Here is a 27,442-nt window from a genome sequence, read left to right as displayed (position 1 = left end):
TCCCTACTCAGTTTGAGCTGTCTTAATTCCCTTACCTCCTTTTCCTTCTGAAAAGCTCTTTCTCTCTCCCTTTCTTGGAATTCTCTTTCCTCCTTCCTTTCCTGTCTCTTTCTTTTTCTTGGAATTTTCTTTCCCTTTCTTTTTCTTGCCCATCTCTTTCCTCTTTGTACCTTCTTCCCCGCCTTTCTCTTTCCTCTTTATTTGCTTGGTTTTCTAGCTCTGGGCACCGCTGCTCCAGCTGCACTAGCCTGTCCATTTCATATTCTAGAGCTACTTCCTGTTCTTCAGGTTCAACAGCAAAATGGTTAACCACAGGTTTTAGGATTTCGGTTTTCCTAGCTTTTGAATGGACAATTATTTCTAAATGCCTAGTTACGTTCCTTAACTCTTAAATGAATAGAGCCTTTAAACTGTTCAAAGTTACTTCACTCTGTTCTAGGAAGCTCCTAACCGCAAATGTGGACGTGTTAAGTATTCTGGCACTGTGAACCACAAGAAAAACTGTATGGAAGTTTTTAAAAAATAATTCTAGGGGTCAATTTGATTTTCCGCTTCCAATTTCTAGTTTGTCCATGGATCTGATCACGGACACAGCCCCCGAATTTTTGTTACGATCAAGTGAGGAGGGGTAGAATGGCACCCCTCTTTTCTCATTCCTTGTCTGAATGCAACAGTTTTTTTTATAAAGGATATGCTTGCCAATTCTGAGTGATTAACTGTTTATGTGCTGTGACCGTAAATGAAACCACTACAGTACTTTGCCTAATCATGCGTAATCATATACCAATCCAGTGGAAGTACATGCAAGCCACCACCCTCTTAGGGCATGGTACCTGAAGGAGGAGGAAGACTATAAAAGACACAGATAGGTTCCCTTGTACATTATTAAATAGAATTTATTGTACTTAATCCAGTCTAAGTAAAAATAACAAAAATGCTCTGAATTTCACACACATATGCACTCAAAGATCACACACACACAGAATGGGAGAATAGATTAAGCAGTCCTTTTAGAATCCAATAAAAGTTCAAGGTATATGGGTCTTGTTGATTGATAACTTGGTTGGTTTCAGGCTGAGCCCGAGGGTGCTTCTAGATTCGGCATTGAAACGATTTAAATATGCTGAGGATGATTTACCTCCACTCTTATGGAGTCAGCAGTTGCTGGGTTTAATCTCAAAACATTGCCTGCAGCAGAGGGATGGTTAGACAGCAGACAGGGCTTAAATTTGCCAACTTGATGGAGAGAGAGAGAGAGAGAGAGAGAGAGTACGTCCCACCTATTCAGTGCCTCTTCTGCTTCTGCCTATTGTGATCTGGAGAAAACAGTTTCTTAAAGACAAAAGAGAGTTAATTGGCTTGTCACATGATCCTCTCTCCTCAACTGACCAGTTACTCAAACATACTTGTGGATAGTTTACATGATTAGATTATGGCTGGGTGAGTTCCTTTCTCAGCCAGAGTTCATTGCCTGAAGTGATTGCATGTGTAGTCCTCACCCAGGTGAATGCACTAGATGATTGTACAGATGTTCTGTGGATAGGTTAGGAGATTATCCCAGTCACACTCCTCCAAGGTAATTGTCAATGCTGGGGTTTCTAGACAGGTTGGTTTCTTTTTAATGGATTTGGAATGTGTAGGGTACAGTAATGCAAATGTGCAACCATGTTAGAAACTGCTGTGTCAAGTCACTAGAATGTCACTTCAGCCTTTTAAAACTCGATCAGTGGTTTTCAGCCAGAAAATCCATAAGGTAATTTCCAATAGAAAGCATGGCTTTATAACACATTATACATACCACAATATGAAAGAGAATGAACTGCAGGAATATTCTGGGTCAAATCACGCTCTCTTAATTCCTAATGCTCTTATGATAAAGGTAATAATCAAACTTGAAAGGATGCCACACATGGAACAAAGGGACAGATTCTATCTCATTAAAATATCCACCTCATTTGAGGAAAGATTAGTTGAATTATCACTGGGAAATTGTGTGAACCACTGGCTTACATGCTCAAATTCCTAGATGTACACCTACTGTGCTCAATTTTTCATTGGCAGTGTTAAGTCATAAAACTTACCTCTATCCTTTTAATGATAATAGATTTTCCACAAGATTAATCACTGAAATCCCAGCCATTTGAATTAAGGTGCATAATGTTACCTGATAAGCATGGTCAGTGTGGATGAGGTAGAGGCACGTTGGTGCCGACCGACTCAGTGGAGTGGTAGGTTTGGTCTCAGTTCTTGTGACGTTGGTGTCAGATCGTCCTGCATCCGAGCTGGAAAGTGTAGGTGGTGAGGCCACAGATGGTGACACTGGAGAAAGGCTACCCAAACCCTCGGCTACAGAATCAGTGTTCAGTTTAATCTCTTGGTAGTAGAAGTCTTCTTCACCATCACTGCAATCTGAATCTACATTGCGTCTGTAGGGATAAAGTAAATGGACATTTGGTATCCAGTGATACTGAGAGACAAGTTTAATATAAATAATACAGATCACTGTGCACACTCCCCTATTAATGTTGTTACATAAAATTTGCACTGCAATGCCTTAGCATTGTATTAGCCTATCCATATATTAATGATATTCACATTCATGATACTGACAGTATAGACCAGCACCAATTTAAGGATTGGGAAGGAATTCAGGCAACAATTTCACTTCATTTACTGCCACTTAGGCATGCAAAGAAGAAAAAAAGAAATTTCCCCTTTCCACCTTGGCTAGATTCCAAATCCATCCCAGATAAGAAAGAAGATGGTTTAACAGAAAGGGCCAGCTATAATTGAGTGGAAGAAAAGGAATGTAGATGTGAACAAAACTAGCAAATACTCCAACTTCACATCTCCCCATGTGCTCACTGTGAAAATTAATGGAAGCAGTTTGGAAAATTATTCATTCAACAATAAAGGAGAGTTGAAAGAAGGATGAATGTCATTCTGTTGGCTTTAATTAGGTCAACTGGGGAGTTCTTGTGAAATTTTTTTTTGTAAAGAAAAATTAAGCCTGAGTTAAAAAGACAACAAATGAAAATCACAGTGATTCCAATTTACTTGGCCTATTAATTTGACAGTCATTTTTGAAGTGTAACTGTATATTAATTGATTAAAAAGAAACTGATGGATTACAATATATTTCTCTCTACTATTCAGATCTTTTTCAAACTCTGTACCATGCTGAAAGATAAACTAACTTATGTGTTTACGTATTGAGTTCACCCAGATCCCTCTGTACTTCAGTATTTTGAACGCTCTCTCTCCATTTAAATAATTGGCCATTGACAGGTCGGCGGGCAGACAGCTGACTTCACCCACCTTCCTCAATATTTAAATGGACCGGGATGAAGTCGGGGATTCCGTGTCATTTTCCTGTCAGCGGGTGAGCCCTGCCCCCAAATCGCCAACGGGAAAATTCAGGCCAATATTTTGTTTTTGTATTCTTCCTACCAAATTGAATAACCTCAAATTTTCCCATAATATAATCCATCTGCCAAATTTTTTGCCCACTCACTTAATCTATCAATATCCCTTTAAGCGCCTTTTGTATACTCCTCACAACTTGCTTTCCTATCTATTTTTGTATCATCAGCAAATTTGGCTACAATATACTTGATTACCTTCTTCTAAGTCATTAACATAGATGGTAAATAGTTGAGGCCAAAGCACTAATCCCTTTGCACGCCACTGTGCCAACCCGAAATAATCTGTTTATCCTGACTTTCTGTTTCCTGTTAGTTAGCCAATCCTTTATCCATGCTAATATATTTCCCCCAACACTACAAGCTTTAATCTTTTATCTGTTAGCCCTTGCATGCTAATGACATCTGATGCATTCTCTTATAAGAGATGTCACTGGGCCAAAGCATCCCTGAACACCCTGTGGCATGGAAAATTAATTTCCGGTATAAACTCAAATCTTGTTCACCTTTATATGCAAAAGGTTGTGTCTTCTGTTTCTTCAGGTGCCACGTTTTGCAATGCTGACGATCATGGCTCTCCAACTTTCATGGTCTTTGATAACAGCCAACTTCTTGGAGTTGTTCTCAAATTTTGTACTTGAATTCTTCTTAAATTGTCAGTGTATTTCCTCCTTTGTCTTCCTCTTCTTTTACCAGTCAACATCAGATATTCTGGTTTTTCTCTCCCAAGTACATGCCCAAGGAATTGTAGTTGTCTCTTGGTGATCATTTGTAAAAGTTCTTCTTGTGTGCCTGCTTTTCTCAAAACTTCATTAGTTGTGTGTGTTGACCAATTAATCCTCAAGATATGTCTCAGAAACCACATCTCTGTTGCCTATAATTTATCTTCCAATATTTTGTTTATATTCCAACTTTTGGATCCATACGATAACATTGGCCAGAGGTGACATTTTGGTAATCTCATTCTGCTTTCCAGAGAGATGTTTGTCTTTCTAAAGAGGTCTGACATTTTTGTGAAGGCTTGTTTTGCAAGTGTTATGTGTTTCCTGATGTCTTGATCACTTTTTCCATCAGATGTTATTTGACTACATAGACAAGAAAATGATTGATTCTGCTTGTTTTCTTTCGATTCCACTGTTATTTTGCATCAAGGTATAATCCTTTTCTTTGACATTACCATAATACTGTTTTGCTGCAGTTTAATGATAATCCATATCTGTTACTGTTTGTGAGGGGGAGGCGATGGCGTAGAGGTAATGTCACTGGACTAGTAATGCAGATGCCCAGGCTATTGCTCTGGTGACACGGGTTTGAATCCCACTGCAGCAGCTGGTGGAATTTAAATTCAGTTAATCAATCTGGAATTAAAAAGCTAGTCTTGCTAATAGTGTTGATTGTCATAAAAATCCATCTGGTTCACTAATGTCCTCAATGGAAGACAACCTGTTGTCTTTGCCTGGTCTGGCTTACATGTGACTCCAGAGTCTTAAATAGCCTCACAAGCCACTCAGTTGTACCAAACCACTATGGAGCCTAGAAAAAGGAATCGAAACCAGATGGCTCACCCAGCATCGATCTCGGCACTGGAAACAACAACAGCAAACCCAGCCCTGTTGACCCTGAAAAGTCTTCCTTATTAATATCTGGAGGCTAGTGCCAGAATTGGGAGAGCTGTCACACAGACTAGTCAAGCAACAGCCTGATATAGTCATACTCATGGAATCATACCTTACAGATCATGTCCCAGACACCACCATCGCCACACCACACCGACAGGACAGATCCTCCAGAGGCGGAAGCCCAGTGGTATACAGTTGGGATGGAGATGCCATGGGAGTTCTCAATATTGACTCTGGACCCCATGAAGTCTCATGGCATCAAGTCAAACGTGGGCAAGGAAACCTCCTGCTGATTGCCATCTACCACTCTCCTCCACCAACCACCCCACCCCCCCATCTTAGCTGATAAGTCAGTACTCTTCCATGTTGAACACCACTTGGAGGAAGTACTGAGAGCAGCACAGAATGTACTCTGGGTGGGGTCATAGCACCTAGATTGGGTCTGCGCCAGGTGATGAGGGAACCAACACAAGGGAAAAACCTACTTGGCCTCGTCCTCAACAATCTACCAGTTGCAGATGCATATGTCCATGACAGTATCAGTAGGAGTGACCACCTTGTGGAGACAAAGTCCCGTCTTTACATTGAGAATACCCTCCATCGTGTTGTGTGGCACTACCACCGTGCTGAATGGGATAGATTTCGAACAGATCTAGCAGCTCAAAACTGGCCATCCATGAGGTGCTGTGGGCCATCAGCAGCAGCAAAACTGTATACAACTGCAATCTGTAACTTCATAGCCCGGCATATCCCCCATTCCATCAACCAAGGGATCAACCCTGATTCAATGAAGAGTGCTGGAGGGCATGCCAGGACCCTTCCCTTCCTTGACCTCTCTGTCTCAATTTCTGGTGATAGACTGTCCATCAATATCCATTACAAGCCTACCGACTCCCACAGCTACCTCGACTACAGCTCATCACACCCCGCTTCCTGTAAGGACTCCATCCCATTCTCTCAGTTCCTTCGCCTCCGTTGCATCTATTCTGATGATGCTACCTTCAAAAACAGCTCCTCTGACATGTCCTCCTTCTTCCCTAACTGAGGTTTTCCACCCACGGTCGTTGACAGGGTCCTCAACCATGTCCGGCCCATCTCCCGCACATTTGCCCTCACGCCTTCTCCTCCCTCCCAGAAACATGATAGGGTCCCCCTTGTCCTCACTTATCACCCCACTAGCCTCCGCATTCAAAGGATCATCCTCCGCCATTTCTGCCAACTCCAACATGATGCCACCGCCAAACACATCATCCCTTCACCCCCCCGGTGGCATTTCGTAGGGATCGTTCCCTCCGGGACACCCTGGTCCACTCCTCCATCACCCCCTACTCCTCAACCCCCACCTATGGCACCTCCCCATGCCCACGCAAAAGATGCCACACCTGCCCCTTCACTTCCCCCCTCCTCACCGTCTAAGGGCCCAAACACTCCTTTCAAGTGAAGCAGCATTTCACTTGCATTTCCCCCAACTTAGTCTATAGCATTCGTTGCTCTCAATGCGGTCTCCTCTACATTGGAGAGACCAAATGTAAACTGGGCGACCGCTTTGCAGAATACCTGCGGTCTGTCCGCAAGAAAGACCCAAACCTCCCTGTCGCTTGCCATTTTAACACTCCACCTTGCTCTCTTGCTCATATGTCTGTCCTTGGCTTGCTGCATTGTTCCAATGAAGCCCAACGCAAACTGGAAGAACAGCACCTCATCTTCCGACTAGGCACTTTACAGCCTTCCGGACTGAATATTGAATTCAACAACTTTAGATCTTGAACTCCTTCCTCCATCCCCACCCCCTTTCCATCTCTTCCTCCTTCCTTTTGTTTTTTCCAATAATTTATATAGATTTTTCTTTTCCCACCTATTTCCATTATTTTTAAATCTATACCTTTTATGCCCTGTTAGTCTTTCCACCCCACCCCCACTAGAGCTGTACCTTGGGTATCCTGCCATCCATTCCTAATTAACACATCCATTTAGATAACATCACCACCTTCAACATCTCTTTGTTCTTTCGTCTGTGACATCTTTTGATTATCTGCTCCTGTCACTGCTTGCTTGTCCCTACAACCCCGTCCCCCCTTAAACCAGCTTATATTTCACCCCTCTCCTAATATTACTCAGTTCTGCTGAAGGATCATGAGGACTCGAAACGTCAACTCTTTTCTTCTCCGCCGATGCTACCAGACTTGCTGAGTTTTTCCAGGTAATTCTGTTTTAGTTTTGGATTTCCAGCATCTGCAGTTTTTTGTTTTTATGCCAGGACCAGTGCCTGGCATACTTAAAAATAAGGTGTCAATCTAATGAAGCTACACCTATGGAGCACTTGCATGCCAAACAGCGAAAGCATGATGCAATGGACAGAGTTAACTGATCCCACAACCAATGGATCGGATCTATGCTCTGCAGTCCTGCCACATCCAGTCATGAATGGTTTTTTAAAATTCATTCACGGGATGTGGGCTTTGCTGGCTGCGCCAGCATTTATTGCCCATCCCTAGTTGCTCTGAGAAGGTGGTAGTGAGCTTCTTGAACCGCTGCAATCCATGTGGTGCAGGTACACCCACAGTGCTGTTAGGTAGGGAGTTCCAGGATTTTGACCCAGCGGCAGTGAAGGAGCGGTAATATATTTCCAAGTTAGGATGGTGAGTGACTTGGAGGGGAACTTCCAGGTGATGGTGTTCCCATCTATCTGCCCTTGTCCTTTCAGATGGTAGTGACCGAGGGTTTGAAGGTGCTGTCGAAGAAGAGTTGGTGAATTCCTGCAGTGCATTTTGTAGATAGTAACACTGCTGCTACTGTGCATCATTAGTGGAGGGAGTGAATGTTTGTGGATGTAGTGCCAATCAAGTGGGCTGCTTTGTCCTGGATGGTGTCAAGCTTCTTGAGTATTGTGGAAGCTGTACTCATCTAGGCAAATGGAGAGTATTCCATCACACTCCTGACTTGTGCCTCGTAGATGGCAGACAGGCTTTGAGGGGTCAGGAGGTGAGTTACTCGTCGCACGATTCCTGGCCTCTGACCTGCTCTTGTAGCCACAGTATTTATCTGGCTAGTCCAGTTCAGTTTCTGGTCAATGGTAACTCCCATGATGTTGATAGTGGGGGATTCAGTGATGATAATGCCATTGAACATCAAAGGGCGATGGTTGGATTCTCTCTTGTTGGGAGATGGTCATTGCCTGGCACTTGTGTGGCAGGAATGTTACTTGCCACTTGTCAGCTCAAGCCTGGATATTGTCCAGGTGTTGCTGCATTTGAACATGGACTACTTCAGTATCTGAGGAGTCATGAATGATGCTGAACATTGTGCAATCATCAGCGAACATCCACACTTCTGACCTTATGATGGAAGGATGGTCATTGATGAAGCAGCTGAAGATGGTTGGGCCTAGTATACTATGCTGAGGAACTCCTGCAGTGATGCCCTGAAGCTGAGATGACTGACCTCCAACAACTTCCTTTGTGCTAGGTATGACTCCAACCAGTTTAATTGTCCACCAGGTGGTGGCCAATTAAACAACTAACTGGAGGAGGAGGCTCCACAAATATCCCCATCCTCATTGACGGGGGAGACCAGTACATCAGTGCAAAAGACAAGACTGAAGCATTCACAATAATCTTCAGCCAGAAGTTTTGAGTGGATGATCCATCTCAGTCTCCTCCAGAGGTCCCCAGCATCACAGGTGCCAGTCTTCAGCCAACTCGATTCACCCCACATGATATGTAAAAACGGCTTAAGGCACTGGATACTGCAAAGGGCCCTGACAACATTCTGGCAATAGTACTGAAGACTTGTGCTCCAGAACTAGCCGTGCCCTTAGCCAAGCTGTTCCAGTACAACTATAATACTGGTATCTACCCAGCTATGTGGAAAATTGCTCAGGTATGTCCCGTACACAAAAAGCAAGTGAAATCCAAATCCAGCCAATTACCACTCCAACAGTCTACTTTCCTTCATCGGCAAAAACATGGAAGGGGTTGTTGACAGTGCTATCAAGCAGCACTTAATCAGTAATTACCTGCTCATTGATGCTCAGTTTCGGTTTTGCTACGGCCACTCAGCTCCTGACCTCATTACAGCCTTGGTTCAAACATGGACAAAAGAGCTGAACTCCAGAGGTGAGGTGAGAGTGACTGCCCTTGACATCAAAGAAGTGTGGTAACAAGGAGCCTTAGCAAAACTGGGAATCAGAGGGAAAAATCTCCACTGGTTGGGGTTATACCCAGCACAAAGGAAGATCATGGTGGTTATTGGAGGTCAATCATCTCAGTCCCAGGACATCACTGCAGGAGTTCCTCAGGGCCGTGTCCTCAGCCTAACCATCTTCAGCTGCTTCATCAATGACCTTCCTTCCATCATAAGGTCAGAAGTGGAGATGTTCGCTGATGATTGCACAATGTTCAGCACCATTCGTGACTCCTCAGATACTGAAGCAGTCCATTCCCATTTGTAGCAAGACCTGAACAACTTTCAGGTGGCAAGTTACATTCGTGCCACACAAGTGCTAGGCAATGACTATCTCCAGCAAGAGTGAATCCAACCATCCAACCATCTCTCCATAATATTCAATGGCATTACAATTGCTGAATCCCCCACTATCAACCCTGGTGGGGCTGTGGGGGGTGGGGGGCACGGTGAGAGGAGTTACCATTGCCCAGAAACTGAACTGGACCAGGCATATAAATACTGTGACTACAAGAGTAGTTCAGAGACTGGGAATTTCTGGTCCAAAAGCAGTGCCGTAAAGCACTTAACACATAGATTCAGCCCTTTACATCTTGCTTAACTTACCACGCTTCCTGGGGCCTGGGAAACTCAGCTGCCCATGACTAAAAATAGAATGACTGTTCCAATTAAGGCTTGCAGCTTCATTATAATAGTTAAATAGCGAATCTACACCCCAAGAGCAGATTGGTTGCCCATCCTTCTTCCTGTCTCTGTTAAAAACAGGAGCTACATTTTACATCCAGTGAATGGGTGCTGGGGTCAGATGCAGAAGCAGTTGTATCTTCTGCTTTCACCCAGATCCGTGGCCCCAAAGTAATTTAATGTCCGTGGGGCATTAATTACCTTGAAGCCTAACTTCCGCCTCAATCTGGGGAAGAAGTCTCACCTCAAAGAGCTGTCGACCAATCAAATGGCCAGCAGCTCTTCAATCCCAGCAGTGCCGCTGGGAGCAGTGGCCACGGCTGGGACTGCATGCAGTCCCCAGCAATGTTTGCCGCTGGAACTGGGTGCAAGGTAAGTGGGGTGGGGGTTATTGTCAGGACCAGGCTCCGACAAAAATGGGCAAAGGGGTTCGGGAGCTGGTGTGCACAGGTCGGGGGGCGGGGGGTTACAGCAAGGATGTTTGGAGATTGGGGGGCCTTTGATCGAAACATAGGGCCCACAAAGCAGGTGCCCTTACCCCTACCCTTTCTTGCCTGAAGCCCAAGCAGTGTTACCTGCCTTTTTCCTGATCAGTTGCCAACCTCAGCCCGCCGCCTATGAAACAACAGTGGAGGCAGGAAATGGCCCTCAAGTGGCATTTAATCGGCCACTTAAGGACTTCAATTGACCCAAAGCCTTCCCCACCCTAGTAAAATTGTGGCAGGGAAAGGACAGGCAGATAGGTGCTGGGAAGGCCACCCATGGCATTTTATGGCTTGAGGCAGTCTTGGTTCCTATTCCAGAATTTTAGGATTTCAATCCCTGACATGACACTTGCGGTGCGAGTTAATATTTGGTTCAATATTCTTTTAGCAGCTTGATCATTGCTTATTTAACACATTTGTTTAATTGTTCAAAATTAAAAGTAATGTCTGATATGATCTCTTTGCTCATCCTGTGGAGTAATGGGATAGTTTAAAGAGCTTCAGATATTAAAGACTATGAATTTCTGGGGCAATTCGCCTGTTTATCTGCCATAACTTTGATCAAATTGCTAATGAAACCTTTAAATGCTGTTCATTGAGGGTTTCCACAACTCTGACATAAGGAGAAGTGGGAGAACCCTAATGGGAATTCAGCCCTATGGTTTCTGTGCTTGTTGCCTGGGTAGATTACTGCTTCTTACAATGAGATAGCAGGGCTAGTGAAAACACCATGAAGATATAAGGAGACTTGGGGGCTGTCAAAGATATGACAGCTGGCAAATCTAAAGTAGAGAAAAGACCCAAAACTATAACAGCCCCTAAATTTGAGTTTGCTTGCATTAATCATATGATTTAATGAGATGACATCATAAACATGGGCAGAATTTAGCCCTTGTCAGGCGGGCTCAGCAGAGGTGGTCATGAAGCCTACGATCGGGGCCAGGCCGCAGTTTCACACTAGCAAATCTCCCTGAGGCACAGATTTGCCTCACGGAGATCAAGAGTTTTCAGAAAAATAAATAAAGGCTCATAAAATGTGATAAAACATGTCCCCTCATGTGACTCTGTCATGAGCAGGGACATGTTATTAATTAAATTTAAAATTTTTGTTTTATTTTTATTTGCTTTTGGAAACCTCATCCCGCCCATGGATGAGGATTCTTAAAAAGTGCAAAGGCTACTTGGCCTTTTCGCCTGCCCGCCAACCATAAGGTTCGATGGGCAGTGAAAAATGTAAGTTAATTAAGACTTTAATGGCCTTAACAGGCTTTTTAAATGTCGGTTGGCACGCTACTGATTCCTGCGTGCGCCTGCCAGCTGAAATATCGCGCGACTGTGCGCTGACGTCGGGACGCGTGCCCAACGCACATCATTTTACACTCGAGTGGGTCAGGCGCCCGCCCGCCAAGGCAAAAATTTTGCCCCATTTCTCCTCCTCCTGATACTATTCCCACATTCTTCAGCAGTCCTGTTAACTGTCATCTCCTCAAGAAACTTGCCATTCTCTCCAACTGCAATCCTATATACAACCTTCTCTTTCTTTCCAAAGCCCTGGAGTGGGTTGTTGCTTTTCAACAATAGTCATACCACACCTTGTTCAAGATCCTGCAATTTAGCTTCGAGCCCACTCACAGCATTGACAGCACATTGGGTCAAAGTCACAAGCAATATCCTGAGTGAATATGGTCATGGTTCTATGCTTCCTCAATCTCTCTGCTAGGGCTGACACAGTGGACTATTCCATCGCCCTCCAACACCCCTCCTCTTCAGTCCAGCTCTGTGGCCAGTGTCTCTCCTAGTTCCACTCTTAAATGCCAATTGCACCGCCTCAAACTGTGGGACAAAGTCTTAAATCTCAAGAGATTTGGTATAAAAATGTACTTCTATCCTTTTAATCATAATATTGACATTTGGTGTATAAACTTCAGTAGTGGTTTACTTAATCTCTAAGGTTTACTTAATAACAGGTAAGAGCATTTTACAAAAGCTCTTGTTACTGCATCTGAAAATGCTTCATAAAAAAACTTTAAAAAGAAATCCTACCTGTTATCCCCATCTGTTAAAGAGGAAATCCCCCCACCCTTCCACCAGAGTCACTACTGGCTGAGGCAGCTGCCTCCTTGCCAAATGAAACCAGCCTATGCGCCCCAGCTTGAAGCATTAATACATTAAAAATACATTTATCTACAGTGGAGTAATTACTATCACCTCCAAATCTGAGTTATGATAGTTGTAGTTAAGTTGATACAAACATCAACAATAACTGTCAGATAGACGAAAGAAATTAGTTCTAGTCTGCAGTTTGGAGCTGCCCTTTTTAGGTAACTGAATCATTTTTGTGAAAAATTTTCAGAACAGGACAGATTGAGGAGCTCATGGAACTATTGAACACATGGTGGATGATACTTTGAAATTATTGAGGAAAAGAATTTATGAAGCAGGTGATTAAATAAATTACCAGAATTGTTTTGATGTCAGTGCTCACATATATATCAATATTTTGAACTGGTACAATTCCAGGTTCTTTGAACTTGAATTTACTAAAAAAAACAGTAATTAATGTTTAGTTTTCCCTTTGAACACAAATTAACACAACTGAAGGCAATTCTAATTAGACTAAAGGAAAGTAATAGAATAAGTCAGATGGATTTGTGAGAGAATTTGCTACACAATGCATAGAGATTATTAATAAAGTACAAAATGACTGTGCTGATACAGGAAGCAAAGTACCTTCAGTAGAGTGGGATTGAAGATATCCGAATAATACACTGATAAAATTTAACCAGGTCTTAGATTACAACGTCTAGATTTGTAAAAGGAATGAAGCTAGGTTTCAAGTGGATCCTTGCATTTGGAAGATGGGTTAGAAAGCTTATATTTGACTGATAAAGGAGGAGCTGTACATATTTCACAGCACTCCCACCCCCCCATCTCTATGTGGTCCTCCAAAAAGTGAAATTCCGAATATACTGAGTCTGCTTGTGAATCTAGCGAATCTGTGACAAAACATTTTTTCTCAATGCAGCTAGTTCTGAATAACGACCCAGACCTGAAGCAAGCATCAAATTCCAAGCCGCTTCCTATTTGCTCACATGTAGAAACCTTGATCAAACATATCCTTTGAATGTGATTAAAATGAAAGTGTGTCCTCAATGTAACAGGTTGGTTTACTTTCATGCTGCACTATAAAATGATCTGATTCCTAACCAATCTCAACGGTGGCACACACAGTAGAACATGTGCCTTACCACAGGGAAAGACTGCCTCGATGTGGAACTGACTCAGCTTCCTGAATAAATGTCAGAGAGATAGTGCGATTTCACAGCCTTCCACGGTGGGCTTGTGAGCAAGGCTGGATTAGCCAAATCCCCTCACCACCCCGCTTCCCTGACTCTCTACCTGCTTAACAAATATGAACCTCTTCCAGTTCTAACGAAAGATCATTGACCTGAAACGTTAACTCTGTTTCTCTCTCCACAAATGCTGCCTCGCCTGCTGAATATTTCCAGCATTCTCTGCTTTTATTTCAGCTTTTCAGCACTACAGTATTTCTACATCTACAGTTTTGCTTTCAATGTTGTGCATTAGTCATTATACTCCCTAATTTACAGACTTATCTGCAGTGCCAGACCTTCATCTCAAGCAACAAGTGACCAGCCTCATGGACAGACTTGCAAAAACTGAACTTCACAGAATCACAATCACATTATCAATATTCTATTTATCTGCCTCCCCATTTCTTTGCCAGAATCTTTGAGACAAAGATTTGCAGAAACATCAATTCATTGTATAATCCCTTAATACTTCTTAATTCTATTTTTGTTTCCTGTTTCAGAGAATAAAGTGTCATGCTTCATTTGCAATATGATTGTACTTGTCTTCATTAACAGTGTGTAGGGTTTAGAACACCATATGTGTAAGACAATATGTGGATATTCTTGGTTAACTACCAGCTTCCATTATCCACTGTAGGGATCCTCTCCATGCCATAAGTTCCATTATACATCCAGTTAACAGTATATTTTTACCCATCAAGTGTGAAATTACAGTGAACTTAAAGTAACAACAGTGTGACACAGTTCAAATGCTGCAAAGTTCTCTATTACTATTAAAAATATGCAACAAAACTTGAAGCAAAAAATTCCTAGCAATGTTTCATTATGATTATAATAAGGCCTATATATAAGAGACCAAATGACGGCCTAACATCAGTTTCAGACTTGAAGCTGTATTGAAAGTCAGAAAGATCATTATGAGTTGATCCCAAAGGCAGTTGGTTTTTGGCAGACTATGTCTACTTCTATTAACCAAATAAGATGTTTTAATGTGAAACATATTTGCAGTAAAGCCCTCTTTAGATCAACCTATACCATATTTATTTCCCTGGTGGCTGTCAGATGCCAAAGCTATTACCAACGGTTCTGTTGTGCACATTGTTAGGGAGGGCAAGAAGATCACAAGCTCTGAGAATTCTGAAAAAATGCTTTAAATGTTTTAAAATTCGCTAGAAAGTGCAAGGAAATCTGTGTAAAAATACCTGGCCTCCATGGTACCACTTCTTAATAACAAGGACTTTACTAATAGCTTACCTTATGAGGGACTATGGCTATAATCTGCTTCTCATCAGTGCATAAGATTACTTGTCAGAACACCAGAAAATTGCAACACCTAATATTTTCACTACGTCAATGGATTAATTCCTTTAAAATATATTCAGTATTGACAATATGAGAACTATCTTATGCTATGATTGTCCCCTAAAGTTAAGCTTCTTCCCCGTGATCTGCATCTTACCCCAAATGGATGGTACGAATATGCTTCTGGATCCCTGCAGAAGTGCTGAGCACCTTTCCACAATTCTTCCACAAACACTTGAACATAACTTTCATAGAGTTCTGTGAAAAAAGATAATAGATTAAACATTTCCTGTGGTAATCGTATTCTACAAACCAAGGATCTAACAATAGCAGGCTTGTAAAACAATCCAACTAAGTGGTGTGTATGAGGGAGACAAAGTGAGAAGTTTTCAAGGACTGAGGGTCCAAGGATTTATTTTTGAGGAGGGAGGTGATGATTACAGATTTTAATGGCATGTAAGGTGGGGGGTGTCAAACAGTATAAGAGAAGAGAGAACTATTTACAATATCAACTAGTCCCGGGATCAAGAAGTGAAGATGGGTGCTCAGCAATTTTGAGGCAACTGGATTCAGAGGTGCGTGCTCAGCAATTTAGAGGGAACAGGATTAAGAGGTGAGTGGGGCAAACTCTCAGACGGTAGGGTTGATAGGAGATGTGGGTTGAAACTAGGGCTCAGGAGCCTGGGAGGGACTTTTGTTTTCGTACACAAAGTGGAGGGGCAAAGCTGCAGAGGTAGCCGAATTGTTGGCCTCAATCTGAGTGATATAAAAATCCATGAGATTCTCTCACTGACTAATTGAGGTGAAGGTGGAGGGAGCAATGGCGAGGGGGTGTAAAAAAGTTGTCGCTAGTGAAGGACAGAGACGGGGAGATGGCTCAGGGGATCCATGCTAAGGAAATGACTGGGATGGGCGTATAGAAGAGAAGGGGCAAGGGAAGGAGAGGTGGTGGAGAGGGAGTGGTTAAGTAGATGAACAGCTGTAGAAATATTGTGGTGAAGGTGAAGCCAAAGACTGAGCTGTTGGCAGCTTGAAAATGCAACTATAAGTGACCTAAGGGACGCTTTTTTCCAGAGCAGATGCAGAAGGAAGAGAAGTAGTGAAGGATAAAGAATAATTGAGGGCAAGGATGCTACATCCGAAAATAGCAAATAAACATGAGATAAACAAAGCCTCTTAAATAGAAAGAAAAACTGGCAAACAGAACTATAGTTTAACAATGGGGAAATATTTAAATAGGATACAGAAAGGATAAAGATGATATTGAGTAAGGGAAAATGGAAGTCAATCAAAAGGCATGGGGTCCATAGTTGAATGAGATTACCTCAAATGTAAAAAGAAGTATTTAGCACTTATAAGCAGACATTTAAAAAAAAAACAGCAAAGGTTTATTTAAATCAAAAGCTGAGCAGATTGAGAAAAAATGAGCAAACACAATAAACACAAGCAAAGGTCTATAAAAGAGCTTTTTATAAACACATTATTACCAAGAGAATAGCCAAGATGAGACTTTGCTAAAAACTGAAGGAGGCAAGCTTGTAATGAAGAATGAAAGAATGGCAGTGATACTAAATAAGTACTGTGCCTCAGTTTCACAGAGAACGTAGATACTGGATTGTAGAGATGCTGTATTAAAGAAGATACTCAAATTTAACATAGTCAATCACTGCGACCTGTTCTTTTATATTTTTAAGGCAGAGGTAGATAGATTCTTGTTAGGCAAGGGAATCAAAAGTTATTGGGGTTAGATGGGAATGTGGAAATTGAAACACAAGAAGATTAGCCACGATCCTATCAAATGGAAGAGCAGGCTCGAGGGGCCGAATGGTCTACTCCTGTTCCTATTTCTTACGTTCTTAGTTTACAACTGATGATCCTGTGAGGAACTAGGAAAGGAAGAGTATGATCTGTAAATTTTCCAAAAGTCATTAGAATGGAAAATTGATGGATGTCGAAACAAAAAGGAGACAAGAATAAGGATGGGATTTAAGGTCAGTCAATTTTACTTCAGTTGTTGTTAAACTATTACAGGTAGAAATCACATAGATTTGGAGAAACATTAATTAATTGGAGTAAGTCAGCCCAATTTTGTAAAAATACAGACCATGATTAATCAACCTAAGAGAATCCTCTGAAGAATAAAGTTAGATAAACAGATTGCAGCGGATGCAGTTTATATGAATTTTCAAAACTTTTGAACCAATTAAAATTTCTATGATTTCTGAGTGAGCAAAGCTGTGCCTGCATCTGCAGTTGTTGCAAGGGAACTCTGTAAAGGTGTTATTAGGAGTTTGAGCTGGGAATGTACTCAAATTTAAGTATGAGGTAACCCAGCAGGAAACCTGAAAGTAAGTAGGTTTTAAAAACGATGCTGCAGATTTCCTTGGATCTTTTCAGCAGAAAAGCACAAGGCTACTGACCAGACCCACAGCTGCAGCAATGCACCTTAACCCTTCCCAGTTTACCAGCATCAGACTTGAGCCAGAAGGCAGGCTTACATCAGGAGTATCACCAGGCATCATATTAATGGTTCAAGACAGCCTTTCTTGGGTCTGGATAGATGCTGTACCCTTTGGTGAGCTGCTCTTGCCCAGTACCAGGGTGGAGGGCCAGGAATATTTGCCAGCAGAATTTTTTTGAAAAGGTGATGGGATAGAGCTTGAATAAGAAGACAATATTAAGTGAGAAGGAATGTGGGATTAGACTCATTGGCCTAGAAATTGGTGCCTGAGAAACATTCCTGCCTCTTAACGAGTCTAACATTTATTTGCAGAATCATTGATTGCTCAAACACTATTGATAACTGGTCCTAAACCATTACATAGCAGAGCTGAGGCTGTACACAGCTTACTCTATTCAGATGGTTTAATTCAGATTAACACAAATTCACTTTGAAGTTAATTGTCACATCTTGGGCTGATAAGTAGCAAGAAACATTCACGCCACACAAGTGTCAGGCAATGACCACTTCCAACAAGAGAGAATCTAACCATCGCCCCTTAACATTCAATGGCATTACCATTGCTGAATCCCCCACTATCAAAATCCTGAGGGTTACCATTGACCAGAAACTGAGCTGGACTAGCCATATAAATACTATAGCTACAAGACCAGGTCAGAGGCTAGGAATCCTGCAGCAAGTAACTCACCTCCTGACTCCCCAAATCCTGTCCACCACCTACAAGGCACAGGTCAGGAGTGTGATGGAATAATCTCCACTTGCCTGGATGAGTGCAGTTCCAACAGCACTCGAGAAGCTTGACACCATCTAAGACAAAGTAGCCCTCTTGATTGGCACCCCATCCACAAACATTCACTCCCTCCACCACCAAAGAACAGTGGCAGCAGTGTGTACCATCTACAAGATACACTGCAGAAACTCACCAAGGCAACACCTTCCACACCCATAACTATAACCATCTAGATGGACAAGGGCAGGAGATACACTGGAACACCACCACCTGGAAGTTTCTCTCCACACCTCTCACCATCCTGTCTCGGAAATGTATCGTTGTTCCTTCGCTGTTGCTCAGTCAAAATCCTGGAGCTCCCTCCCTAACAGCACTGTGGATGTACTTACGCCACAGGGACTGCAGCAGTTCTAGAAGGCAGCTCACCACCACCTTCTCAAGGGCAATTAGGGATGGGCAATAAATGCTGGCCTAGCCAGCGATGCCCACATACTGTAAATGAATACTAAAAAAATTGGAAAGATGATTTTGCTTTGTCTGAACTGGAAAGCATTAATGACCATGGATCTCGTAGAAAATTGGAGTAACTGTTTGCTCATGAATTTCGCCGCATTATTTTCTTGATAATGATGCATACCAAGAAGCACAAAGAAACAGATTTTTAAAAAATTACTCCTTGGGTTAGGTTTTGACTCTGGTCATGAAGTAAAATGATTGATAGTGAATTGAAGAGGTTTTAAATCTCTCCTAATTTTTAATTCCACTAAATAAAAAGGAGAGATGCAAAAAGCAAGCTGCCAATTTGCCGTCACCCATCTAAGACTACGGCTCAAAGTCTAAATCTACCCCATCTTCTCCATAAGTTATATTCATATTGAGGTGTGGGTGCTGGCAATACCCACCCAAAAAGTCATCTTTCCTCTGTAAGCCTAGATAGAGAGGCTCCATACTTGATGGTAGGTTGTCCCAGCAGTGTAAGTATGGTGGAACAGAAATATCACCCAATCTAATTCTGGGCAAGAGACTCCATCCCAAATCCCAGGGAGGGATGTCATTTCATAGCCAAGGTGAACTGCTAGTGGCTACAAGAATGCATCACTGCCACTTATCCCAATCTGTCTTTGTAAAGTACAGCAGTCCACAACCATCCTGCCTCTAGACCCAATAGGGTCAAAGAATAAATCTTATGGTTCTTTGGCTCTACCGGGGTAATTTTGTCCCAATCAATTGATCCCTTCAGTTACCTAAGTCATGGTAATAAATGCAGCTCTCAGCTGACAAGTTCCATTGAAACCTTTTGAGGGAGGTAAGGACACAAGCTTCTGAGGGTAGCCCAAGAATTTCTCCAATGTCCCACCCTGGGGGCAATCTCCCCATGGTCCCCCAGAGGAGTTTAAAGAGCCACTCTGGATGGGGAAGAATCTTGTTCAAAGTGGGATTTTGTTTCAAGTTCCTTATCCTGGCTTCTGGAGCATACACCTGGCTTTTCACCCTCTGCAGCACCAGAATTTCTGGTCCCTGAGTGTCACAAGCAGCACGGTCAAGCCTAATTCTACCCTCACCCAAAATATCACACACAGGTGTTGCCAGTGACAGTGCACAGAAATCCTGAATGGTTTCCTGACTGCATCGCTCCCCATCCCCCTACTCATCCATGGCAATAGTCTGGGGAGAGAGACCAATTGTAGCATGCAACACTATCCAGGCTATGAAAAGAAAGAACTCAGGGGTTGAAACACAGACCAGAGGTTAAATCCCCACAAAACATGTTTCAATTACCTATTAAGGTACAAGAGGAAACACAAGGAGCCATTGCTATCTTTCAACTCTCCACTCTCAGGTTTCCCTTCTGAAACAAAAACAGAATTACCTGGAAAACCTCAGCAGGTCTGGCAGCATCGGCAGAGAAGAAAAAAGGTGACGTTTCAAGTCCTCATGACCCTTCAACAGAACTGAGCAATATTAGGAGAGGGGCGAAATATAAGCTGGTTTAAGGTGGGGGGGGGGGGAAGAAGTGGGGGGTGTGGTTGTAGGGACAAGCAAGCAGTGATAGGAGCAGATAATCAAAAGATGTCACAGACAAAAGAACACAGAACTGTTGAAGGTGGTGATATTATCTAAATGAATGTGCTAATTAAGAATGGATGGCAGGACACACAAGGTACAGCTCTAGTGAGGGTGGGATGGAAAGACTAACAGGGCATAAAAGGTATAGATTTAAAAATAATGGAAATTTTCCCTTCTGAAGGGTCTGACTTAGCTGCAGGCAGTTCTACACACCTAACAACTGAAACGTTTTCTCTGGATTTCCCAGTTGATGTACTATTGTCAGAGCCAATATCAGACAGCAATTTGCTTGTCTGAACAGCTGATCATTCATCAAAGCCTGAACATACGTGGTAATTTAACTAGGTTGTCAATTGTAAACCTTGTACATCAGGTCATCAGCAAAAGCATGAGGCTTGGCGACTGTAAACTGAAAAAAAAGTGCATTTATTGAGCAGCTTTAACATAGAAAGACATTTAAAAGAGTTGTAACGAAAAAAAGGGAGTAATCAAAAGCTTGGCCAAAGAGCTGAGATTTAGGGAGCGCCTTAATGGGTAGAGCGAGGTGGCGACATGCTTATGGAAGGAATTGTTAAAAGTGCAACCCAGTAAGTGAAAGGCACAGCTGCCAATGGAGAAGAACATGGAGGGATACACAATAAGTTGGAGTCAGGGAAATGGAGATTTGGTTAGAGTTGTAGGGTTGCAGAGATTACAGAGATAGGGAGGGACAAGATCACAAAGTAATTTCAACTAAAGGTAAGAATTTTAAATTTAAAGTTTAGGAAATTGGGAGCTAATGCATGTCAGGAAAACAAGGGGTGATTGGCAAGGGTGATTTGCTATGGGATAGGATACAGGCATCAGAGCTTTGAATAAGTGCAAGTTTACAGAGGGTGAAGAACTGGAGTCCAACAACAGCACATCGGAATAGTTGAGTCTAGCGATGCTAAAGGCATTGATGAGGATATAATTGTGTATATGAGCTGAGGTAGGGGTGGAGGCATGATGCGGGGTTGTTATTCGGGTGGTAGTATGTGGTCTATGTGATGGACAAACATAGAAAATAGAAGCAAGAGTATGGCATTCGGCCCTTTGAGCCTGCTCCGCCATTCACTATGATCATGGCTGATCCTCTGTCTCAACGCCATACTCCCGCTCTCTCGCCATATCCCTTGATGCCTTTAGAGTCTAGAAATCTATTTCCTTCTTAAGTATATTCAGTAACTTGGCCTCCACAGCCCTCTGTGGTAGGGAATTCCACAGGTTCACCACCCTCTGAGTGAAGAAGGTTCTCCTCATCTCAGTCTTAAATGGCCTACCCCGTATCCTGAGATTGTGACCCTTTGTTCTAGACCCCACCAGCCAGAGGAAACGTCATCTCTGCATCCAGTCTGTCCAGCCCCATCAGAACTTTATACGTTTCAAGCAAATCCCCTCTCATTCTTCTAAACTCCGGTGAATACAGGCCTAGTCGGACCAACCTCACTTCATATGTCAATCCTGCCATCCCAGGAATCAGTCTGGTGAACATTCGCTGCACTCCCTCTATGACAAGTATATCCTTTCTTAGGTAAGGAAATAAAAACTGCACAAATGCTCCAGGTGTGGTCTCACCAAGGCCCTGTACAGATGCAGTGAGACATCCTTGCTCCTGTACTCAAGTCCTCTCGCAATGAAGGCCAACATACCATTTGCCTTCTTAACCGCTTGCTGCACCTGCATGCTTGCTTTCAGTGATTGTTGTACAAGGACACCCAGGTCCCTTTGTAAATCAACAGTACTGTTGACTGTGTCCAAGGCTGCAGAGGTTTATGAAGGTGAGGATGATAATGAATCATAGTTACAGTCACACAGAGTGCCATTTGCTATTTAGGTTGAGGTCAGTTCAATGATATTGGAGGGTCAGAGGTCTGACTCAGTGACTGATGAGAGGTTCAAACAGGAGATGGGAGAGATGGTCATAGATTTGAATGCAACCTATTCTAATATTTTGAATGAAAAAGCTGAAGTCTTCATGGCAGCTTGCAAGATAGAGGAAGGTGAGTGAGAGGAACAACTGGAAACTGTATATGGGGTAACTTAAACATACCTTTCTTTTCCTTGGTATAGGCTCATCAAACAACAGGTTACTGGATTCCGCCTCATCAATGCTGTCATCCGGCTGGATAGCTGCACGGAAAGGTTTGAAGCTGTCGGCCAATAAGGGTGGCGATGGGGTAGATGGATTTGACTGATCACTGGGGACCCCCCAGCTCCAGTTGCCACTGCTGCTGTAGCTTGATGACATGTTAGCTCCCTCCTTCCAAGAACCGTTTTGATCTGTTACACAAAATGCAGCAGAAATTCTCATTCAACAGGATCATTGTTTATAACATACAGAACATAGCATAACTTCCAGTAATCTTGTGATGCTGACACCTAGCGCACAGTGGAGTAGATTTTCACCTAGGCAATAACGTGATGGAGCCAATCACCCTACTGTTATAGAACATATCCGTGTTTTATTTTCTCCCCCCAGAACCCCCGTCTCCATTTTCCTGTTCTCTTTCCCGTCCACCCCACTCTGGTCCTTATCCTGCTTTTCACCTTCCTTCTCTTGCCCCAGTGTGAAAGACGGCCCATTACACTCCCTGCCCCACTGAGAAGGAAATGAATCCTCAGTGCTGCCCTCTTCTTTTTGCACCCCCTGCCATTGTCCCCTCTTATTCTCCCCTCTGATCTCCCTTTCTCCATCCACCTCTTTCCATTACTTCTTGCCTCCCCAGTTCTCCTTCACTTTCTCTTCGCTTGCTTGTTCTGCCCACTTGGGCCCAGTTATTCTCACTTTCTAACACGGCTTGACTTGAATTTGATTTTGATTTCCCAGGGGCTAAGTTGATAGCTCCCAAAACTGGGCACGAGCTTTGTGATGTGCAATCAACCAATGCTCATCAGTCATGATGCAGGCAGCACTCTAACTTTGTGCAGTTTACTCATTTCAGAGTCTAGTCAATGCTGTTGATTGGTTGGATGCATCCCCAACAATAGCCCAATATTGTGAGTGGCTAGCACCTCTTGAAGCTAGCCTGTGCTGCTTAGTGTTAGTCTGCACCTCCTAAAGGGGAGAAGGCCTGTAGCACTGGAGCAGTTGCTGGCAGTCATTCAGGAAGTCACTCTGACCGGGGAAATATTGAAGAATGGCAAACATGAGAGAACATGGACTCCACAATTAGCAGATGCTGCATTGGAGGCCTTGGTGGAAAGGTCGGAAGGAGGATAGGTGTTCCTTTAGTCACACATTCAGGAGGCAGCAGATAGCCGTGGAGGTTAACACCAGGAGTCAAGCCCTCAGGACTTGGATGCAGTGTTGCAAGTTTAATGACTTCACATGAGTGGCCAATATCAGGGAATATGTCTTTAAATGTATTCTACTAGCTGAACCATCATCCTGAAATACTGCTCAATTCACCACACGCCCATCACTCAGCCACCTCTATTTATCAGGACTCATACCTGACATTCATATGCTTTACCACATCCTCACACACTTAACAGTGCTGCAAGCTTCACATCCACATCTCAAAGTTTACACACGCTGCCAGTCATTCAACCATGACAGCCATATCACCCAAAAAGATTGCACTACACTAAATGACATACTTTCCTCTCAAGCAGGGCAAGGTGGCACACAACCAGAGGCAACAAGAGCTAACTGAAGCTGAACAGGCATGGCTGCGTGTCCTAATCTTCATGAAGGAAATTGTGTTGGTATTTTTTGGAAGCTCATTGCTGAGGTTGTGGCCAGAGATGGGGCTGGAACCATGGAAGGTAATGGTATGCTCATGCCTGCTCCACCCTCTCACATCCCAGCTCCTCCTCCTTATCCCACACTTTCTTCTGATTTACAAGCCACAGATGGTGTAGGCATACCTACACCATCCACCAAAACCTTGCCCTTGAGCCTTTCTCCTTTCAAATACCCACGAGGTACAACCCGCCCAGGCAGTGGAGGAATAGCAAGAAGACAGTGATGATGAAGATGCATCGTCATTCGACATCACACTTGCAACCAGCCACCAGAAGATATTTAGAGGATAACACAGAGTGGGTTCTGCACAAGGTGAGTCACCGGTGTCAGGAAGATATAATAATTTTCATAATGTTATTGGAATTTATTGTAAAATAGTGGTATCTGTGTCTATATGTGTGTGTGTGTGTGTGTGTGTGTGTGTGTGTGTTTGTGTTTGTGTGTGTGTGTTTGCCTGTGTGAGACTTAATTGGATTAAAGGTAGCTGGTCTGAAGGCTTTGATGTAAACATGGTAAACATGGGGGAAGTTTAAAATGTAAGATGTAAAAGGGCATTTGCATTTTTAAATAAACCAGACTAAATTGTTTCAAAAGAGGGGTGAAATGTGTCACCTAGCCAGGTGAAGTTCAGAAACAGTGCGATGAGAGATTTTTATTATCAGTAAGGTAAAAGACATAGTGAAACAATGGGTATTGGCATTCAAAGGGGAAAATATGTATAAAGGAGTGAAGGCTGTGTGTAAGGGTAGGCATTTTTAAGATCTAACAAGTGTGAAAAGCCTTCAGCATCTATACCTCAAACTGCTGTTTTCAAAGAACTGAAGTTAAGAAAACTCACTTTGAATTCGACTGGTTCAGGGTATTGTGTGTCACCTTGCCTGTGTCTTTTAAAATCTGTGTCTTACTGTTGTCTTAACAAAAGTGAAACTGGGATTCAGATTAAGTAGGGGATTTAGAAGTAATCATATTGTAATTTATAGATCTGTGTATGTATTTAAAGTAATTTCTTCTACTAATAAATATCTAATTTAGTTTTGTAAAAACCCATAAGACTTGGTGGTTTTATTACTGCTGAATTCATGGCACGGATCTCAAAATTTATACAAATTGTGAAACAAGTTGTGGCAGTTGGTTCAAGTTTCCCATTGGGATTTGAACAACTCAGCATTTACCATTGGCTGTGCCATAACACCAGGAATAAGTCATCAGCAGGGCAGAGCAGAGGACAAGGATAGCATGAGTGCCAGGTGGCTGGAGGATGAAGTCTCACACAAGATTTTCTGCAGAGGACTCAGATGAGGATTTTGACAGGGTGGTCTACAAATGAAGGTTGATGGTTATGCATAACAAAATGCTTGATCTATTGGGAAGCCTGCCACACAGTCTGTAGTCAATGCCAAGGAGGATGGAGGAGTCCAGCAGAAAACTGGCACAGGACTTGGCACAAAGTCCATCCTTTCTAGTATTGAAGTGGTGACTAACCCCATTCGCACACTTTTGGCCCTAACCATGATGCAGCATCTGATGGCCGATGTTGCAGGTTCCATTGCAGCACAAGCAACAGACATAAACTGCCTGAGTGCTCCAGTGGAAATCCAGAATGTTGTCTTGCAAGGTAGGTTTGCTGCCATGTGTGGGAAAAGTAGGGTCACATTACCTGTGCACCTCGATAACCTGGGCTGTTCGTGAGATTAGTACACGATGAGTTCAAACAGCCGTCTGCTGAACATGAGATATATTGTGTGAGTGCGGCTGAGGACTAGATAAGAAATAGTTGGAATATGTAAAAGTCATTCATCCATGCCTTTGATGGTCATGGGGATGTTGGTATGGTCACTGGTGTTTGTTGTAATCAAACAATTGGAGGCCATATAACCATAACAAAATCATTAGGAGAGATTGAGAGGAGCTAAGTGCACCTTCTTGTCATTCTGTCGTCATTTTTATCTCTGATGTACCGTGATTTAGTGGTAGTAAGCATAAAACGTAGAGATCAAAGATAGATTTATTGTGTAGTGTGATATGCCTGAGTACTCATGTTGGATTGTGTAATATAAGCTCATTAAAGACCCATCAACTGATGCTAGAATCGTGTAGTATGATGTACCTTAGAGCACATACTGGATAGGCTAATGTGATGTCTCATTACATTTGATGCCTGAGTACTTTGGTGTTTAAAGTAACTCGAACAAGGAAGCAGTCCCAATACATGCAAGCTCAGATTGCTGTCACCAGGGCTGCAGATTACAACATGTAAAAGGGCTTCCTGGCTCTCAGAGCAGTCCAGCTATCTGTCCTCCAGCAGATTACTTGGATTGCTGAGATGCGATCCCGGGGGAGTGACAGAGGCTTCATGGAGCTTGAAGACGACATTCACCCTCCCAATCCACCACGCTGCCACTATCCTTTTTATTGTCTGTCAGTCAGCCATTCCGAACTGCTGCCATTCACGCCGAGGGGATACAGTCCACAGTCGGGCCTTCTAGACCCAAAACTACTCAAGGTCAACCTCCGAGGCATCTGAAATCTCCTCCACTGAAAGTCAAGAGCCTTCCATCATCCACGCCACAACCACTGGGATAACACTGAGGAGAAGCACTAGGACTGGCGAAGGTACATGAGAGACAGGCAATAAGGGGATGCATGGATGACTGTGGACTGTTATGTAAGACATAGTTCAGTTGGTAGCACTCTTGCCTCTCAGTCAGAAGGTTGTGGGTTCAGTTCCACTGCAGGCCTCAAGCACAAAAATCAAGGCTGAGTGCTGTGTTAAGGAAGTGTCGTTCTGTCTGAGGTGCCACTTTTCAGATGCGATGTTAAACTGTGGCCCCACTTGCCCTCACAGACGTAAATGATCCCATGACTCTACTTTGAAGTAGTATGGGAATTATCCCTGGTGCTGTGGCCAATATTGTCAACATCGCAAAAACAGATTATCTGGTCCTTATTACAGTGCTGTTTGTGTGAGCTGGCAATGCACAAACTAGCTGCTGTGTTTCCTACATTAAAATAATGACCACACTTCAAAAAGGACTTCATTGGCAGTAAGGTGCTACAAGTCTGGTGGCCATGAAAGGATCTATCTAACTGAAAGTCTTTCTTTTTTTTTTACATGCAGCATAGCATGGTTTCATTTATGTGTTTTGGTTTAGAATGTATATTTTGTGGTGCCTTTCACTGTTGTATAATGGCCAACCAGACGCTGCAATGATCAGTGACAAAAGGTCTGTTGGTGAATGGGGAATTGCAGTTGTAGTTACTGGTATCTCACTTGGATGAATTCTTCATGGAGAGCCCAGGCACAAAGAGCCTGGCTAGATTGCCTCCTCTTTTCCCTCCTCCTCATGGTCATGCTCCTCAGTTGCTCACTATGTGGTTGATAGAAA

At 43.0% G+C, this 27,442-nt stretch overlaps 1 protein-coding gene across 2 annotated transcripts in view; it reads right to left on the bottom strand.

Moving 5' to 3' along the window:
* znf704 (zinc finger protein 704) overlaps window positions 1-27,442 on the bottom strand; it is a 266,441-nt gene that overhangs the window by 43,494 nt on the left and 195,505 nt on the right. For both annotated transcript variants that reach the window (XR_005943277.1, XM_041189185.1), the window contains exons 4-6: window positions 22,359-22,588; window positions 15,187-15,287; window positions 2,165-2,426 (exon numbers count right to left, since the gene is read on the bottom strand). Coding sequence is in view for 1 of the 2 variants with exons in the window: in XM_041189185.1 (XP_041045119.1) it covers window positions 2,165-2,426; window positions 15,187-15,287; window positions 22,359-22,588 (593 nt within the window). In the remaining variant the exon portion in view is untranslated. The remainder of the gene's footprint in view (window positions 1-2,164; window positions 2,427-15,186; window positions 15,288-22,358; window positions 22,589-27,442) is intronic.

This window comes from Carcharodon carcharias, chromosome 6 (genome assembly GCF_017639515.1).
Source record: "Carcharodon carcharias isolate sCarCar2 chromosome 6, sCarCar2.pri, whole genome shotgun sequence".
NCBI lineage: Eukaryota > Metazoa > Chordata > Chondrichthyes > Lamniformes > Lamnidae > Carcharodon > Carcharodon carcharias.
The sequence above is the reverse complement of the archived record's forward strand: the minus strand, read 5'-3'. Positions and strand labels throughout refer to the sequence as shown.